At 30.2% G+C, this 18,374-nt stretch overlaps 1 protein-coding gene across 1 annotated transcript; it reads right to left on the reverse strand.

The window, feature by feature from the left end:
• Positions 1-13,217: 13,217 nt before the first annotated feature.
• LOC134689960 (transcription intermediary factor 1-beta-like) lies at positions 13,218-17,615 on the reverse strand. The gene is made up of 3 exons (XM_063549928.1): positions 16,813-17,615; positions 15,403-15,471; positions 13,218-13,251 (listed from the first exon to the last, which is right to left on the reverse strand). The coding sequence occupies exons 1-3, from the start codon at positions 17,580-17,582 to the stop codon at positions 13,218-13,220; spliced, it is 873 nt and encodes a 290-aa protein (XP_063405998.1). The 5' UTR covers positions 17,583-17,615.
• Between the last annotated feature and the right edge of the window lie 759 nt (positions 17,616-18,374).

Consider the following 18,374-nt stretch of genomic DNA (forward strand, 5'->3'; position numbering starts at 1 on the left):
GCTTCTAATGCATTAGTTATGCTTGTTTGTAATTAAGATTCCGAAATGTTTTTAATGAACTTCAAACAACTTTTGAATGCAATGAAAGAAATATGAAGCAATGTTTTGTATTGGCTTGAATTGACTCCTGGAACAGTAACATATGTGTTGTATAATGTATAGTAACACATGACGTTAAATATCACGATTTTTGGTCGCATGTTTGCTTCAGGAAGACATGTAATGCTTCAAATATGGTGTCAATCTTCAGTTCCTGTTGCTCGTGATCAACAGCCGTTTAGATAATAACGTTGGTTTTAATACTTTATTTATTTACTGCTATACCGTGTATACTAATAATTCAACCTTGCCTAATTCTTAAGAGAAATAAACAAGTTGATATTTATTTTAAAAACATATATGCTGACAGCTAAATTACATTGACACTGTGCATTGTGCTTAAACTATGATAACATTGACAGGATTGACATAAACATATTAATGCAAAGCAGAGGAAATTGCACCTTTCGTGAAAATGGTTTAGGTCGTTTAAACAGTTGCAAATATACAAATTATGTAAGCAAATGTCTAACACGGTATTCCCATTCCCTGTAACTTATATTTTATTCAAATAAAAGTCCTAACAATAATAACTAAAAAACATAAGACATGTAAGAGGTACATAATTACATGATATAGGTTATGTTCTAAGGATGTAACACCATATTCTTTTTAGAGATTACGGATTAAGTTAATTGAAAAATTAAATGTTCATCAGGTGAGAAAAATGATGTAATAGCTTCACGCAGTCCTGTAACTACATCGATGACAAGAGGGTTTTATTTCGAACAAAGGACTCGATCAATGTCAAATTAAATTCATTTTGTGCAATTGTTTTAGGCAATGTTTACATTGCCCTTAACTCAGTATTGTGTTAGTGTAATTCGCACGTAAACTAAACACAATCATGTTCCCATTTATAAAACGCAATGTTTACATTTAGTTTAAATCATAGTTCTCTACATGCAGTCGATTGTCAGTGTAGGTTAAGTGTTTTAAACTAGGCGTTTAGAGCAAAAAAAATTGTGCAGTTTACCATGTATATTACAGAAGAAACGATTTTTTAATATTGATATTTATAATAATTAATAATATTTAATTGTTATCATAAAACTTTACGTGGCATTATTAAATCTTTATCAAGACTCAAATCATCATCATTGGCGAACACATAATTCATTTGAAAAGATCTTCTCGAATCGGCTGGACGTACACACAAATATTCGCCACTGGTATTAATCAAACAACGATTCACTCATAAATGCATCACTAAAAAAAGTGTCATGTAAATTGTGTTGTTTTTCTAGTATCTCAGATCCATAAATATCTAAAAAAAAAAAGAAAGCGTTATCCCCGCCCTTTGCCAAATATTCCTTAGAGAATAAATACCATTTGAAACAAACAGAAAAAATAGAAATGTACTGATCCTTAACATCTCAGTCCCTTTTCTTCGTCTGTAAGAAAGCTACAAAGGCCTACGTGTTCTAATACGAAATCGTAATGGAGCAACCACTTACCTTCAAAATAGGGGGGATTGGTTTTTTCGAAGTCAATATTCGGCTATGGTTGCATTGTATCATTATCGCTATCCGTATGTTCATTTCTCGCCACTATTGATTCTTGCATTTGAACATCTCCATGTTTACGCATAAGAGTGCTGTAAATATATGTTGGACCCCTTCCTGAGGATCTTACGCCATTGTATGCATCCACATAGTCTGACGCGGTTTGTACATGTTTGTAGTTAGCGCCGTCTGTTCTTCAATGGTGTCATATATATTAGATATATTGGCTTTGTTGATACTCGTTTATATGCTTTTTCAAAGGGTCGTTCCATTTTATGGGGAGGTCTTCGTCGTCTACGCCAGCATGTACATGTAAGTATCACAACTACAGTAACAATAATAACATTAACAGCACCGATAACCAGTGATATGACTACGTCATTTGATGTTTCACCTTCTGATAAAACAAATAAATGAGTTGGCTATATTTAACATGAAAATCAAACAAAGGTTATTGTTTTTGTTTGTATCATCATGATCATACTTGTATTACTTTAATTTTGATTGCACGTTTGAGGTTGGGTAATTTGCATTTTTAAGACTTTGTTTTATGCTTTCGGTGCTTAATTTATCTGTTTTCAAAGTGATTGTCCTTTTGTTGTCTTACATACATTTTTTGTATGACTGATATTAGAAATTATCCGTCATTGCGTCTCAAAAAGAGTAAATAACATTTCATTACCCGATTTTCACAAAAACAAATCGAAATTACAAAATACTGAACTCCTATCTATGAAAAAAATATTCAAAAAAGGAAATTCCTTTATCTAATTGCAAAATCAAAAGCTCAAACACCTCAAACGAATGGACAAAACTGTCATATTCTTGACTTGATAGAGATATTTTCGTATGTGAAAAAATGACGGATTAAACCTGGTTTTAAAGCTAACTGGTTCTTATCAATTAGGACAACAAGCAAACGCTTCAAAGTAATGTTATACCTGCATAAACACACACGAACTTATCAAATTGTATATTCTAACATGGCGACAAACTTACTTTTTGTGAATGTGTTAACATGTTATAAGATGCATTGCATGTACCTACAATCCTGAACACTTTTTGCTGATGTTAAGAAATATAAACTGCAGTTTATAAATTCCTTATTAAATAATAAAAAAAATTGTTTCGTCGGTTAAAATATACTGATAATGTTTTATTTCTTCTTATATTCATCGAGCATACATGTATGATAAGATGTTGTTTTATTTGGTAGAAAGTCAGAATAAATAAGACACATGTGTTTATTTTACGTGCAATACTTTTATTTTAGTTATCTATTGTTTTAAAACAGATTATTAAAACAACTCAATAATTTAATATTTACAGCATCAAAAAAAATATACATTCAATTTAGTTACATAACTAATAAACAGAAGTTCTCTGAGCTTTTATAACCGTCACATACATACATATACATAATAATCATACACAATAATAATATTAAAATATAAAAGACATATAACATATATTTCATGCACATTTAGGTTGCACTAATTTAAATACTATATATTATACACATGCATGAGTACTAAGCTAAAATCAACATAAAAACTAAAGCACAATAATCACAAAAAAAGCTAATCAAACAATCACAAAAAATCAGCATTACTATATTTCAAAACTGTAACATAAAACATAAAATAAAAGCTAAGCACATGCATTGCAATGGCATGAGTTGCCATTCCATGAGTTTTTGAGACTTTTGAATTGGGTGAGGGATGTTTCAGTTCTACATAAACATTATGGATAAAGTAGTATGACTAGAACTTTATATATGGCATTCTTTTAATGTTAAAATCTAAACGAAACAAAGATACAACTGACAGCAATATTAAGTTTAATGTACGGTGGATTCAGTTATTTTCGTGGATTCATTTATTTTCGATGATATCAATTTTCTTGGATTCATTTATTTTCGATGATATCAATTTTCGTTGATTAATTAAAACTTTTATGTTCGTTGATATTTAATTTCGCGGTTTTGCTGAAGTATGCATACGCGCTTATGGAAAATGTATTATTCGTTGAACATTTAATTTCGTGGTTTACCTGTACCCACCAAATCCACGAAGATGTGTATCCAACGAATAATAATGAATCCACATTATCTTGAATAGATTGACAAATTCAGAACTAACAGAACAAATGAAAAACAATTATTATATTCAACATACAATAAAAAATTACATTTACTGAAACATAAGTTTGTTGTCATTTGAATCATAGTTTCCTCATCAGTTACTACACTATTTCAAAACAGCATTGGAAACATCTTGATTATATTTTGGAGAAAGATTACACATTTTCCTTGACTCATTTAAACCACTTCAATATAGGTCATATCTCTGCAATACATTAACATACTCGTTTAATAAAATTATATTATGTCGGAAATAATTGATTTTTTTTTCCATGTGTTGTAGTCATACTAAAAAATGTAAAATAAAAACACACATTTGCTTGTTTTTATATTGTTTAAACATATTTAATTAAAGTATCTTCCGTTTATAAACGTTTGGCAAATACTTCAGGAAATTATTGTGAAATGTGAAAAGGTTGTTAAAACGTATTCCCCAACAAAAACAATATGAACACTGTATACTGGCTTCATTTAATAGCGTTACTAGGAATAAGGTTTTTTTCTGTAGACCTGTTAAGCGACAAAAAATGCCAACGGATGTACAAAAAATATTGTAGTTTTTTACTTAATGTTATTTTAAAGATGAAATTACTCTTCTTTATATTTATAATATCGTTTTATAAGGTACTCACTGATCCTCATTATAACATTGGTTCAAATGTTAACATATAGATTTTCACAACGAATGAAATATGATAATGTAATCCTGTTTTTTTTTATGAAAAATCTTGGTTTTAAATATTAAAAGACTATAGTACCTACCCACTGCAAATCCCGCATGGCATGTATAACTCACTGGAAAAAAAGGAACATTAAAACGAGAGTGTTCTTACAAGTTGAAAGATGGACGAAAGATACCAGAGAGTCAAACTTATGGATAGAAAATACACTGACAACGCCATGGCTAAAAATAAAAAGTCAAACATACAAATAATAGTACAGAAGACACAACATAGAAAAAACCTAACACATCATTCTCCAAGTGATATCAAACCATTTGTTTTTGCTTTGTGAAACTGCCCTTTGTAGGGCAGATCTAAATATTTAAAATCTTATCTCATTAGAAGTAACCTGTAAAACATTACGATTTGTAATAGTGTGTGCACCATATGTTTAACTTAACTCTCTCATGGAGATACTTTTTTGTCATTAATTTTAAGGATAATACTAAATCATGATTATATTCATCTTACTATGCAGAAAACGCAATTTGACCTGATGCTACGGTCTGTTGTTTGTGCTTTTGATTTTCCAATGTTAGATCGTATTCACAAAAATGACACACAAATGAGATAACAAAATCAGCTCTTTATCTACGTCCAGAAATAACTTTCTATTAGCATGGATGATATGTTGCTGGATCAATCGTTTGTATTGCCTTGATAAAACAACCAAATACATTTTCGTGTTAAGTAGATGCCAACCATATTGAGAAATATAATGTACATAAAATTCTAATATAACGTGTTTCTTTCGTCTTGTGAACAAACCAATGCTTATTATGACTGTAACATTAAGCATTCCGAGATTGACATCGTTGACCTAGATACGACACCCGTTCATGCTGGCTATTCAAACTCCTCCCTCTGAAAAAGCACAGTGCCAGCCGTTTGATTCTTTACACAAAATGGGAGGTTTATGGAAGAGCCTATACGAACGCTTTTAAACTTATACTTATCGGACATAGAAATTACATTAATTGTCCTATTCAGAATCGAAATAATTGATGCAAGATATACTTTATCACCAGCCCAGTAGTCAGCACTTCGGTGTTGACATGAATATCAATTATATGGTCATTTTTATAAATTTTCTGTTTTACAAAACATTGAATTTTTCGAAAAACTAAGGATTTTCTTACGCCCAGGAGTAGATTACCTTAGCCGTATTTGGCACACCTTTTTTGGAATTTTTGGTTCTCAATGCTCTTCAACTTTGTATTTGTTTGGCTTTTTTAACTGTTTTGATCTGAGCGTCACTGATGAGTCTTGTGTAGACGAAACGCGCGTCTGGCGTTTTAAATTATAATCCTGGTACCTTCGATAACTAATTATTGTAGTTTAAACATGGGTAGGCATTATATTCGTGTTATTTAAGCCCTCACTTTCGCTCGGGCAAAAATAATTTCGAATATAATGCCAACCAATGTTTAAACTACAATAAAGTATAGCTTGCATTTTCTATGTTGTATCATGTGTACTATTGTTTGTCTGTTTGCCTTTTTTTTCATTTTTAGCCATGGTGTTGTCAGTTTATTTTCGATGCACGAGTTTGACTGTCCCTCTGGTATCTTTTGTCTCTCTGTTGCATCAATTATGTATTAAATAGTTATTACTTTTATGTATGCTTGACGAGGCAGGTTGTCAAGCTGCTTCAACGTTCTGTTCGTTTTGTTTATGGTCATTGGCGATTATGTAACTAATAATGAATGTACTATTTAACGTGGCAAATAACTTCTATATTTAACAGCTATGTTTTTGCATTGCATTGCAACTAAATCATAGATACTTCTCTCAAACATATGTGAATTGCTTCTCACACATTGAAAAGAAAATTGGTACATTAGTTGTACACCTTCTTGATGAGTTCTACAATTGTCTGCATTGCCATGCAATAAATTGCAAAACGGGTATTTAATTATTGATATTTAAGCTGTATAGAATGGTGTATCAAAGTTTAATCTTCTTACAAATACGTTATGCTTGATTTTTATAAAAATTCAAAAACGTCTGTATTGAACTTCAAACATGAATATATGCAATACAAGAAATATGATGTTTTGATGAAGCAATCAATTGTGTCGGCTTGGATATTGGATTTGAACAGCAACATACAGTCGTGTGAAGCAAACTCATAATCAATCAATGACGTAAAAAATCACGATTTTCGGACTCATGATTGCTTGACAAAGACATGTTGCATGTTTCAAATATGTTTACAGTTTTCACTTTGTTTTGCTCTTTGTTAATGGTCAATGAGTAAATAATAATGGTTGTAATCTATAGAAAAGATTTTTGTCTATTTAAGAGTAATTCAGTGTATTGAATTGCAGTTTTAATTATAAAAACGTCTCTAATTAAACTTGAACCTGATACTTACACACTGAAAAAAGAGTTGTTACATTAATGTTTCACTATCATTACATTATTTTTGATAATTCAATGACATGAATTGCAAAATCAAAATTTGATTTTTACATTAAATCTGTATAGAATACTTAATCAGATTCGTCCGTCTTTAACGAACTTCAAACAATTTATATATTCAAATTAAGAAAATATGATGTATTAATGAATCAATTATTTATGTTGGCTTGAATTGACGGCTGGAAGAGCAACATGTGTGTCATTTAATTAAATATCATCATCAACCAAAGACGTTGAACTTCATGACTATTTATTTTATATATGCTTGAAAATGATATGTGTTATTCTTCAAAAACGGTGTCCATTTTCTATTCGTTTTGGTTGTGGGCAACGGCCAATGAATCAATAAAATGTTTTGTTTCATCATCATTGAACATTTTTAAAAGTTTGTGTACTGCCACATGTGCTATGTCAGAACTTTCAAAATTGATATTTAACATATGCACTTAGAGCTATATAGAACAGTTTATCAGATTTGAACTTTCTAGTGTATAAGTTATGCGTGTTAGTTATACAGATTCCAAAATTTATATAATGAACAGCAAACATTTTATTTTTGCATTGACATGACTCTGATGATTTGATGAAGCCATAATTTAATTTGGGTTGACTTGTATTGACAACTGAAACAGCAACACGTGTTGTGTGAAGAAACGCCATAATCAACCAATAATAATCTGATGTATGCTGGAAAAATATAATGTGTTATGCTTCAAATATGTCGTCAATATTCAATTCGTTTTGCTCATGATCAACGGCCACTGAGTAAATAAGAAAGCTTTGAATCTTTAAAGGGGAATTTATTTATGTTTAAACCTATACAATATTACAGGTATTGCCTCCCAAATAAAAATTTACATTCTGGTCATATTATACAGTTCATCTCATTTATTTTTTTCTTTTGAAATAGTAGTGTTGATGTGTAATAAGAATTTTATAAGGGTCTGTAATAAATGTCCAAATATTTTTATTTGCATTAATTTAATAATATGGCGTTTTGATGTATCAGTAGTTTGAGTTGTCATTAGGGCTTGGGCAGCAACGTACATGTAGACACCAAGTTGGTGTTCTTATGTTAGCTTGACAAGACTGGTTTTATGCTTCAAATATGGTGTCAGTTATTTGTTCATTTTGATCATGGTCAACGGCCAATGAGTAAATACTAGTTATTGTATTATTTGAAAGGGAAAACCATTTCTTGTTCTAACAGCTATTACGTGTATTGCATTGCAGTTTAAATCATAAATACTTTTCTAATCAAACTTGAACTTGCTACTTACAGACTGAAAAAAAGGAATGTTACATAAGTCTGTTTCAGCATCATTGATTATTTTATTATTTTTATGTATTGTAATGTAATGAATTTCAAAATGGATATTAATATATTTTGCCATTAAAGCTATATAGAATAATTGATCAGAATTGAATCGTCCATTGAATAAGTTAAGCTTGTTTGCAGTAAAGATTCCAATATGTCTTTAATGAACTTCAAACAATTTACATCTTATGCAATTATCGGAATTAAGTTTTCTTTTAACATAGTAAAGTTGATGAGTGATCAGGATTAAGAAATGTCTTTAAATGTCTATAAGCTATTTCTTTGAGCTTTACAAAATGTGGTGTTTTGATGAAGCAGTCATTGATGTTGCTTTGAAGACTTAAACAGCAACATACATGTATGTGTAAAGTAGAAAAAATCTATGTTGAGCTATGTACTGCAGACATCAAGTTGGTGTTCTTATGTCAGATTGACAAAATTGGTTTTATGCTTCAAACATGGTGTCAGTTATTTGTTTATTGTCCTCGTGGTCATCAGCCAATTAGTAAATAATAGTTATTATAATATTTGAAAGGGAAAACAATTTCCTGTTTTAACAGCCATTACGTGTATTGCATTGCAGTTTGAATTATAAATACTTCTCTAATCAAACTTGAACTTGCTACTTACAGACTGAAAAAAAAGAATGTTACATTAGTCTTTTTTCAGCATCATTGATTAATTTATACTTTTTTATGTATTGCTATGTAATGAATTTCAAAATGGGTATTAATTTATTTTTCCATTCAAGCTATATAGAATAATTGTTGACAATTGAATCGTCCATTGAAAAAGTTACGCTTGTTTGCAGTAAATATTGCGATATGTCTCTAATGAACTTCAAACAATGTATATATTATGCACTTATCGGAATTAAGTTTTCTTTTGAAATAATAATAGTGATGTGTGATCAGGATTAAGAAATGTCTTTAAATGTCTATAAGCTATTTCTATTAGCTTTACAAAATGTGGTGTTTTGATGAAGCAGTCATTGGTGTTGCTTTGAAGACTGAAACAGCAAAACATACATGTATGTGTAAAGTAGAGAAAATCTATATTAAGCTATATACTGCAGACATCAAATTGGTGTTCTTATGTAGGCTTCACACGACTGGTTTTATACTTCAAATATGGTGTAAGTTATTTGTTTATTGTCCTCATGGATATCAACAAATGAGTAAATAATAGTTTTTGTAATAATTGAAAGGAAAAACAATTTCTTGTTCTAACAGCTATTACGTGTATTGCATTGCAGTTTGAATTATAAATACTTCTCTAATCAAACTTGAGCTTGCTACTTACTTACTGAAAAAAAAGAATGTTACATTAGTCTGTTTCAGCATCATTGATTGATTTATACTATTTATGTTTTGCTATGTAGTGAATTTCAAAAAGGGTATTAATTTATTTTCCATTCAAGCTATATAGAATAATTGATCAGAATTTAATCGTCCATTGAATAAGTTACGCTTGTTTGCAGCAAAGATTCCGATGTGTTTCTAATGAACTTCAAACAATTTATATATTATGCAATTATCGAAATTAAGTTTTCTTTTGAAACAGTAGTTTTGATGTGTGATCATGATTAAGAAATGTCTTTAAATGTCTATAAGCTATTTCTATGAGCTTTACAAAATGTGGTGTTTTGATGAAGCAGTCATTGATGTTGCTTTGAAGATTTAAACAGCAACATACATGTATGTGTAAAGTGGAGAAAATCTATATTGAGCTATATACTGCAGACATCAAGTTGGTGTTCTTATGTAAGCTTGACAAGACTGGTTTTATGCTTCAAATATGGTGTCAATTATTTGTTCATTTTTCTCGTGGTCAACGGCTAATAAGTAAATAAAAGTTATTGTAATATTTGAAATCGAAAACAATTTCTTGTCCTAACAGCTATTACGTGTATTGCATTGCAGTTTGAATTATAAATACTTCTCTAATCAAACTTGAACTTGCTACTTACAGCCTGAAAAAAGAACGAATGTTACATAAGTCTTTCTCAGCATCATTGATTATTTTATATTTTTTATGTATAGCCATATAATGAATTTCAAAATGGATATTAATTTTTTTTCTATTAAAGCTATATGGAAAAATTGATCAGAACTGAATCGTCCATTAATTAAGTTACGCTTGTTTGCAGTAATGATTCAGATGTGTTTCTAATGAACTTCAAACAATTTACATATTATGCAATTATCGGAATGAAGTTTTCTTTTGAAATAGTAATGCTGATGTGTGATCAGGATTAAGAAATGTCTTCAAATGTCTATAAGCTATTTCTATGAGCTTTACAAAATCGATGTTTTGATGAAGCAGTCATTTATGTTGCTTTGAAGACTTAAACAGCAACATTCATGTATGTGTAAGGTAGAGAAAATCTATATTGAGTTATATACGGGAGACATCAAGTTGGTGTTCTTATGTAAGCTTGACAAGACTGGTTTTATGCTTCAAATACGGTGTCAGTTATTTGTTCATTTTGCTCGTGGTCATCGGCCAATGAGTAAATACTAGTTATTGTAATATTTGAAAGGGAAAACAATTTCTTGTTCTAACAGCTAGTGCGTGTATTGCATTGCAGTTTGAATTATAAATACTTCTCTTATCAAACTTGAACTTGCTACTTACTCACTGAAAAAAACGAATGGTTCATTAGTCTTTTCAGCATCATTGAGTATTTTATAATTTGTATGTATTGCCATTTAATGAATTTCAAAATGGGTACTTAATTTTTGACATTGAGCTATATAGCACAGTTTATCAGAATGGTATTTTCTATTAAGTAAGTTTATCATGTTTGCTATAAAGATTTCGATACGTCTTTAATGAACTTCAAACAATTCATATATGCAATTAAATAAATTTGATGTTTTGATGTAAGCTTGACAAGACTGGTTGTATGCTTCAAATATGGTGTCAGTTATTTGTTCATTTTGCTCGTGGTCAACGGCCAATGAGTACATACTAGTTATTGTAATATTTGAAAGGGAAAACAATTTCTTGTTCTAACAGCTATTACGTGTATTGCATTGCAGTTTGAATTATAAATACTTCTCTAATCAAACTTGAACTTGTTACTTACAGACTGAAAAAAAACGAATGTTTCATTAGTCTTTTTCGGTATCATTGATTATTTTATAAATTTTATGTATTGCCATGTAATGAATTTCAAAATCGGTATTTAATTTTTGACATTGAGCTATATAGCACAGTTTTTTCAGAATGGTATATTCTATTAAATAAGTAATTCATGTTTGTTATACAGATTTCGATATGTCTTTTATGAACTTTAAACACATCATATATGCAACAAAAGAAATTTGATGTTCTGATGAAGTAATTATTTGTGTTGGCTTGGATTTCCGGCTGGAACAACAACAGATATTTCGTGTTTAGACGAATAATAAGCAACCAATAGCAATACACATTAAAATTTCTGCTGGTATGTATGCTTGAAAAAGTCGTAAGTTCCGATTGTTTACATATGGCGCCAATTTTGAGTTCGTTATGCTCTTGGTCAATGCCTGATGAGTAAATGAGAAGGCTTGAGATCTTTAAAAGATAATTTATATCTGTATTTAAATGTATGCAATGTTAAGGTATTTTCGTTGATAACATTATAGCCATATTATACAGTTTGTCAGAATATAGTTTTCCTTTGAAATGTTGATGTGATATAAGGATTTCGATATGTTTTTAATAAAAGTCAAGCTTTTTTATTATATTGAAACAATATGATGTCTTGATGAAGCAGTCATTTGTGTTTCCTTGAAGGCTTGAACAGCATCATACATGTATGTGTCAGTTGAAGAAAAAACATATTGAGCCATATACTATTATCATCATAGTTGTTGTTCTTATGTTTGCTTGACAAGACTGTTTTTATGCTTCGAATATGGTGTAAATTCTTTGTTCATTTTAGTTGTGTACAACGGCTATTGAGTTAATAAGTAGGATTGTAATTCTTAATTTTTAAATAGTTCATTTTTTAACCGAACATATAATTTCAGCTATTGCATTGCAGTTTAAGTAACTAATAATTCTCTTCATCAACCTTGAACTTGCTACTTACAATATCAAACATTAGAATTTTACCATGGTTGATTTAATGATTTATTTCGGTATTCTCAAGGTCAACGGCCGACGGGAAATAATAACGGTTGTAATAATTTCAAAACCTGACTTCTATTCCGTGTATACTAATAATTCAACCTTCCCAAATCTTTTGAGAAAGAAACCGGTTGAAATTTATTTAAAAATAAATGCAGACAAGTCAAAAATGATGTCATTGTGTATGGTGCCAAAACTATGCGAAAATGATAGACTTGACATTAACACATGTATGTATAGCAGCATATGTTAAAAATTGTATCTTTCATGAAAATGATCTTAATCCTCTAAACATGGATCGGCTTTCATTTTGTTTTTATTTGTGAACGTCCTTGGTGTATGTAGGAATTGCATACACCGGTAAAAGCAGGTTTCTCTATATCGATAACAAGTAAAGACCTTCTACAAGTTATGTGACTTTTCCTTTTTTCTTCTGGTCTAAAGCAGATTACAAATGCATAATGTTATTTAAGAATTGAATGCTTCTTTTTGTAACTTTATTGGGATGTAAAAGCGTTGACCGAAGTACATTTTGTAAGAAGCGCAGAAGCGCTTCATTCTAAATATGTACGCCCGTTGAATGGAACAGCGTGTTATCATGAAGAGAAGTTTTATTGAGCGATACAATTGCTTACGAAATAACACATGATGTGCAGTTAGCCAATCAGAATAAACTATTGTAATAAAACATACATTTAATGTAATTATAACTAAATAAAAACAGAACAACATAAAAACTAACAGCGGCAATGAACTTTTTAACTATTAAGATACACAGGTAAAAGTGATGCTCATAAAAAAATAGACAATATTAACTGTTTTGCGTTTTGTTTTAAGAATATGGAGTTTACCTTTATATTCATATATGCAAGTAGAAATCAAAATACTTACTCGTCTCCGAATGGTGTAATGTCCTCACGCCTTAAAAGATAAATTATACAATTAATTGATTTATACTTAAACCTGAACGATATAATATATTCAGGGGAAACAAAACAAAATTTGAAAAATCTGTAAAATACTCTATTTCTGATCATCGTGGTTTTTTGTTGTATCTTTTCTTCAGTCCTGTCTTAATACTTATTGAATTATATGAATAGATATACATTTTTTTATCTGTAGCAAAAAATAGATAAAACATATCCCAAAAACAAGTTTAAACCCGCCGCATGTTTGCGCCTTTCCCTAGTCATAGGCCTCTGGCTTTGTTAGTCTTGTATGATTTTTTATTTTAGTTTCTTGTGTGTAATTCGGAGTTTAGTTGACGTCCATTATCACTGAAATAGTAGATATTTATGTTTAGGGATGCTAGTTGAAGGATGCCTTCAGAAGCAGGAGTTGCTCGCTGCATTGATGACCTTCCGCTGTTGTCTGTTCTATGTTCGGGTTGTTGTCTCGTTGACACATTCCCCATTTCCATTCTCAATTTTATACTACAATCAATAATGTCTGAGAGTTAACAAAATAATACATAATTAACATTTCATAAATTGTTCATGTCCGACTCACTTTTTTATTACCAATCTTCTAGAAAACTTACACCAAAAATTGACAGCTAAGTTGTATTCATTCTTAAATACTTGAAGAGGAATATGTTCGAAATTTATCAAAACAAGTTAGTCCAATACGTCTATTGTCTAATTTGCAGTTAGTTTATATTTCCATGTTTATTTATTTTGGTGCGGAAATTCTGACATGTTTCTCAGACCGTATCTAAATTGTCATAAACAAACGGCTGCAGAAGGTAATGCATCGGTAACGAATTATAACTAATAAACATGTACCGAATATGTAACGAATAAGGAAAAAAGAATAAGTAACAAATAAGGAAAAAGAAATAATAACAAATAAATAATGAATAAGAAGCGAACTTGACGACACTCCCCCCTTTTCAAAAGAAAACAAAAAGACTGACGTGCATCTTTTTATTTCTGTGTGGTAGCTTATACTGGGTATATTTTGAAATAGTGTTCACCACAATAATTTGACTAGCAAATTCATTTCTAGAGTGAGAAAATAAACGTGAATATCAATCTTTCAGAAAATTTTACACAATAATCTTTTCTTGGATTAATAAACAATTTTCAACTCAATAAAATATTGCAGATAAACCTCCTTAAAACCGGCTGAAAAGTTCAAAATACAAACCAGGAATTGTCTTGAAAAACGAATATTCAAAAGCAGATGCGTTGTGTATGCCTATAAGACAATTTTCCACAAAAGACCAAATGACACAGAAATGAACAGTTATTGGTCACCATAACGGCATTGAACAACGATCAAACACATAACGCATAGTCATCCATAAAAGGTAACATACCTACAAACGGCAACCACTGAATAACAGGCTCCTGACTTGGGACAGACACATACATACAGATTGTGACAATGTTAAATGTGTTCGCGTAACCCAAACCTTCTTCCGTACCTGGGACAGTTTTGCTACAGTACAATTATGAGACAAAACTTTAATGAAGCTGTCCTGTCCTCTGGTTTTATCCATTTGATTGCCTTGAAAAAAATTGCCCGGTGACCCCATTTTTCTTTTTGTAAATCTTAAACATGTATAATGATAAGCCATCTGTAAAAGTCTTATAAAAATTTAATTACTTTTTTTTGAGAACTTCAACTGGTCAATGATAAAGCAATGAAAGGTCAAGAGAGAATATTTCCCCGCCAAAATTTCAATGGTAAATATCATGAAAACAAGCACGGTGACCTATATATATATTTTTTTTCCTTTTTGAATTTCCCTATCTATATAAACTAGTTTTTTGAAAAGTTTATTACTTTGAAAATGAAAACCGAATCCTTTAAAAATCAGTTGGTTTTAAAACTATTGACAGTTTAACACTTGATTGATGTATTTACCTGAACAATACTACGTCGAACAAAGGTATCTAAAAAGTAGATTACACTATACTAAATTGTAGGTTGTGCATGTTGTATTTAATGTCTAGTTCATTTCAATCATTTGTTACTTTAATGACGAGCTGTATCTTGTTATGTTGTATGTATTTATTTTGTATGATGATTAATAATGTAAAGACTGAGCTCATTCTAAGAACTTACCCACAGCCAGAACATCTGTGTAAATATTCATGGCGTTGCTCCTTTTTTTCTAGGACTGGTGCACAATTTCTATATAAAAAAAAAAAATATTTCTTTATGGTTTTGTCAAAGTTTTAAAGAACTTTTTCATTTTGAAATCATTTAATTCTATTTAAAAGTATTATGTAAAATCTGAGGTTTTTTTGTAAACTATTTGATATTAAGGATAACAGTACAGGTCAAGACACTTACGTACAAATAAAGTATGATGAAATACGAAACTGTTATAGTTTCATAATATGTCTTATTATTTAACAGTATGCTAACATTATATAAAATGTACATTTGGATATTTGAAATATTCTTCAATATTTGATAATGATGTTAACTTTAAAAAAAACTCTCTTTTGTAGATAATATTTGTTTCTATTAATCAATGTTAAGTGATTACTTGTTTTCAATGCATTTACTGTAATGATTAATTGTGTTATCAATATGATCAATGCAGTGCTTATCATATGTTTTGTATAACTGACATCATTAAGTCGGCCTGTTCAATTCAGTTTTAGTAATATAATTCAAAAATTCTTCGACAGCTGTACAACATGTTTATATATTCCGCTATTGTCATGTTGGGACCTTTTATACTTAAATATTTGACGTGGGTTTTGCTCATTGTTGCAGACCGTACAGTGACCTATAGCTGTGTCATTTGGTTTCTTAATGAGATTTGTTTCATGAGCAATCATCCCGACTCTGCTTATTATTATAGAACATACTACTTACATTATTACATCTGTCATCTATGCAAATAGTATTATGATTACGTGCGACGTGTCATTTTTTTAAAATATAAAGTTTGTATAATACAACAGTTACTACGTTGACGTCTCTTTTTGCATTTCAAATTAATGTTTTTCGTAAACTTGTTCACGCTTCCATACCAAAAGCACTAAAATTATTAGAAAAACATTAGGTTTTATTTTCGAATTTTAGTCAGTGATTACCTTTGCACTATTAGTCACCTAATTTTTCAAAAAAAAAGTCATCTTCAAGTTATATCGGCTGATACGTACGGATGATATGCATGAGAAGTGAGAGTAACTATCTAATTATATTTTGTATTACTTGTAGACGGTGTTAATTTATTACTTTAAGCACTTCATTAATCGGAAAACACTGTCAACGTCAGTAGTTACCAATATAGTTTAGTTTACTTAAAAGAACGTGTTTATTGAAGTTCTATTGAAAAAGAGTAGGTATATTTCAAGCTTTCAATCTTAAGTTGTGGTATGTGTGTTTGGCAATCATTTCTTGCTACAATGTATATAATAACTTTAAAAATAATTTCACCTTATATTTGAAATTTTTGCAAGGTAAATGATGAAAAATGTAGCAGTTTAAAAGACATCGCATAATTTTTTCATTTACCTAATATTATATGTCCCTATCAGTTGTCTAATGTCATCTTCAGCTACAGATTTGCGACTAAAGGATATATTGGGAAACTCTGGAAGAGAATTGATATGTAGTTTGTCAATTTCTTCTTTCAGAATATTGATCTTTTGTACCAAACTTCCATCCTGTCGGGTCTTATCTAGTTCATTTCTCTTTCTGTCTAAGGTGTGTCCACCAACAAGCACGGATTTAGCATCTGACAACATATTCATCAGTTTGTCTTTCTCCTTTTTGGATTGTTCTTTCACTAAGGCAATGATCTGAGCTACAGATTTATCAACCATGCGTTTAATCATGTTGCCTTCATCGTTGATGGCTTTTATAACAGACTCCACGGAATTATCAAACACATTCAAGCTTTCCTCAATCTTCTTTATTTTTTGATTTGCTTCATTTATCTTGCCACGAAGTTTCGTTTCATTATCTCCACGTAGTTGAACGATGACATCAACAATCTGGGAAAATGTATGCCCATTGTGTTTTTTTTCTGTCACACAACGTGTGCATATCTGTGCATTACATGTATTACAAATTAGGGATAATACTTCTTTGTGTACACTACATCTAGATTTACCTTCCGGGATACTGTCGGAGGCTTTCTGAAATTGATGATTTCTCGATAACTTCTGCCTATTATGTACAAACTTACAATTTTCACAATAGTATTCTTCACAGTCTATACAATAGTGTGACCCAGGGGCACTCACACAAACCTCGCAGGTTTTAGACGCAGCTTGAGCCATTGTGGATTTAATCAAAATCACAGGTATGACAGGTGATTGTATCACATGACAGCGATTTCTAATTTTAAATCAGGTACGATATTTAGTGTATGTAAACGATTGACGAGATTGTATTTGAACAATTTAAACATTATGTGTTATTTTATGTTAAACAAACTTTAGTTTACAATAAATACAATAAATACATGTATAATGTTGACGGACATTTGTATATTTTACGTGTAATATGATTACACCGATGTAGCTAACGTTTAAATAATCGTAGTGTGTTTTAAACAGGATATCACCTAATATTTACAAAAATGTGTATTTTAATATAGATATTGTACTCGATAGCATTATAAATATTGTTTATCGTCTGATTATTTTTCACCAAAAGATAAACAAATATTAAGATTAGATTTTATATTGAAAATAATGATTGATTTTAAAACTGCTATTAAAATTTTCAGACATTTTATCAAATGTGTATTCAAATAACATTATATAAATCACTAACAATCATAGCCTTAAAGTGGTCTACTTAATGCATGTATCTTTAATTAATTGATGATTGCAATGAAATATGTTGGTGCCTTCAATATATATCCCCTGTATTATTTTTAATATTTAAATTTATTTTCGCAGATATATTCTTCTGAAAATACTCGGATACATATTGTTACTAATTCATATGTCAAATCAATAACAGATGTGTTGTAGCACAAGGCATCATTAAGGCATCATTAGTAAGGAGAAGTATGTGTGTGATGTCTGAATTGTCGTTTTGCTCTTATAAACATATTTGCTCTG

This window comes from Mytilus trossulus, chromosome 11, assembly GCF_036588685.1.
Source record: "Mytilus trossulus isolate FHL-02 chromosome 11, PNRI_Mtr1.1.1.hap1, whole genome shotgun sequence".
In the NCBI taxonomy this organism is placed as follows: Eukaryota; Metazoa; Mollusca; class Bivalvia; order Mytilida; family Mytilidae; genus Mytilus; species Mytilus trossulus.

What these genes read in the sequence shown, in the direction of transcription:
- LOC134689960 (XM_063549928.1), bottom strand. Translation starts at nt 17,582, where the DNA reads ATGGCTCAAGCTGCGTCTAAAACCTGCGAGGTTTGTGTGAGTGCCCCT. An exon ending in ATAGGGACATATAATATTAG is followed by an intron (nt 15,472 to 16,812) that starts GTAAATGAAAAA and finishes TTTTTTATATAG; the next exon opens with AAATTGTGCACCAGTCCTAG. An exon ending in CACAGATGTTCTGGCTGTGG is followed by an intron (nt 13,252 to 15,402) that starts GTAAGTTCTTAG and finishes TTATCTTTTAAG; the next exon opens with GCGTGAGGACATTACACCAT.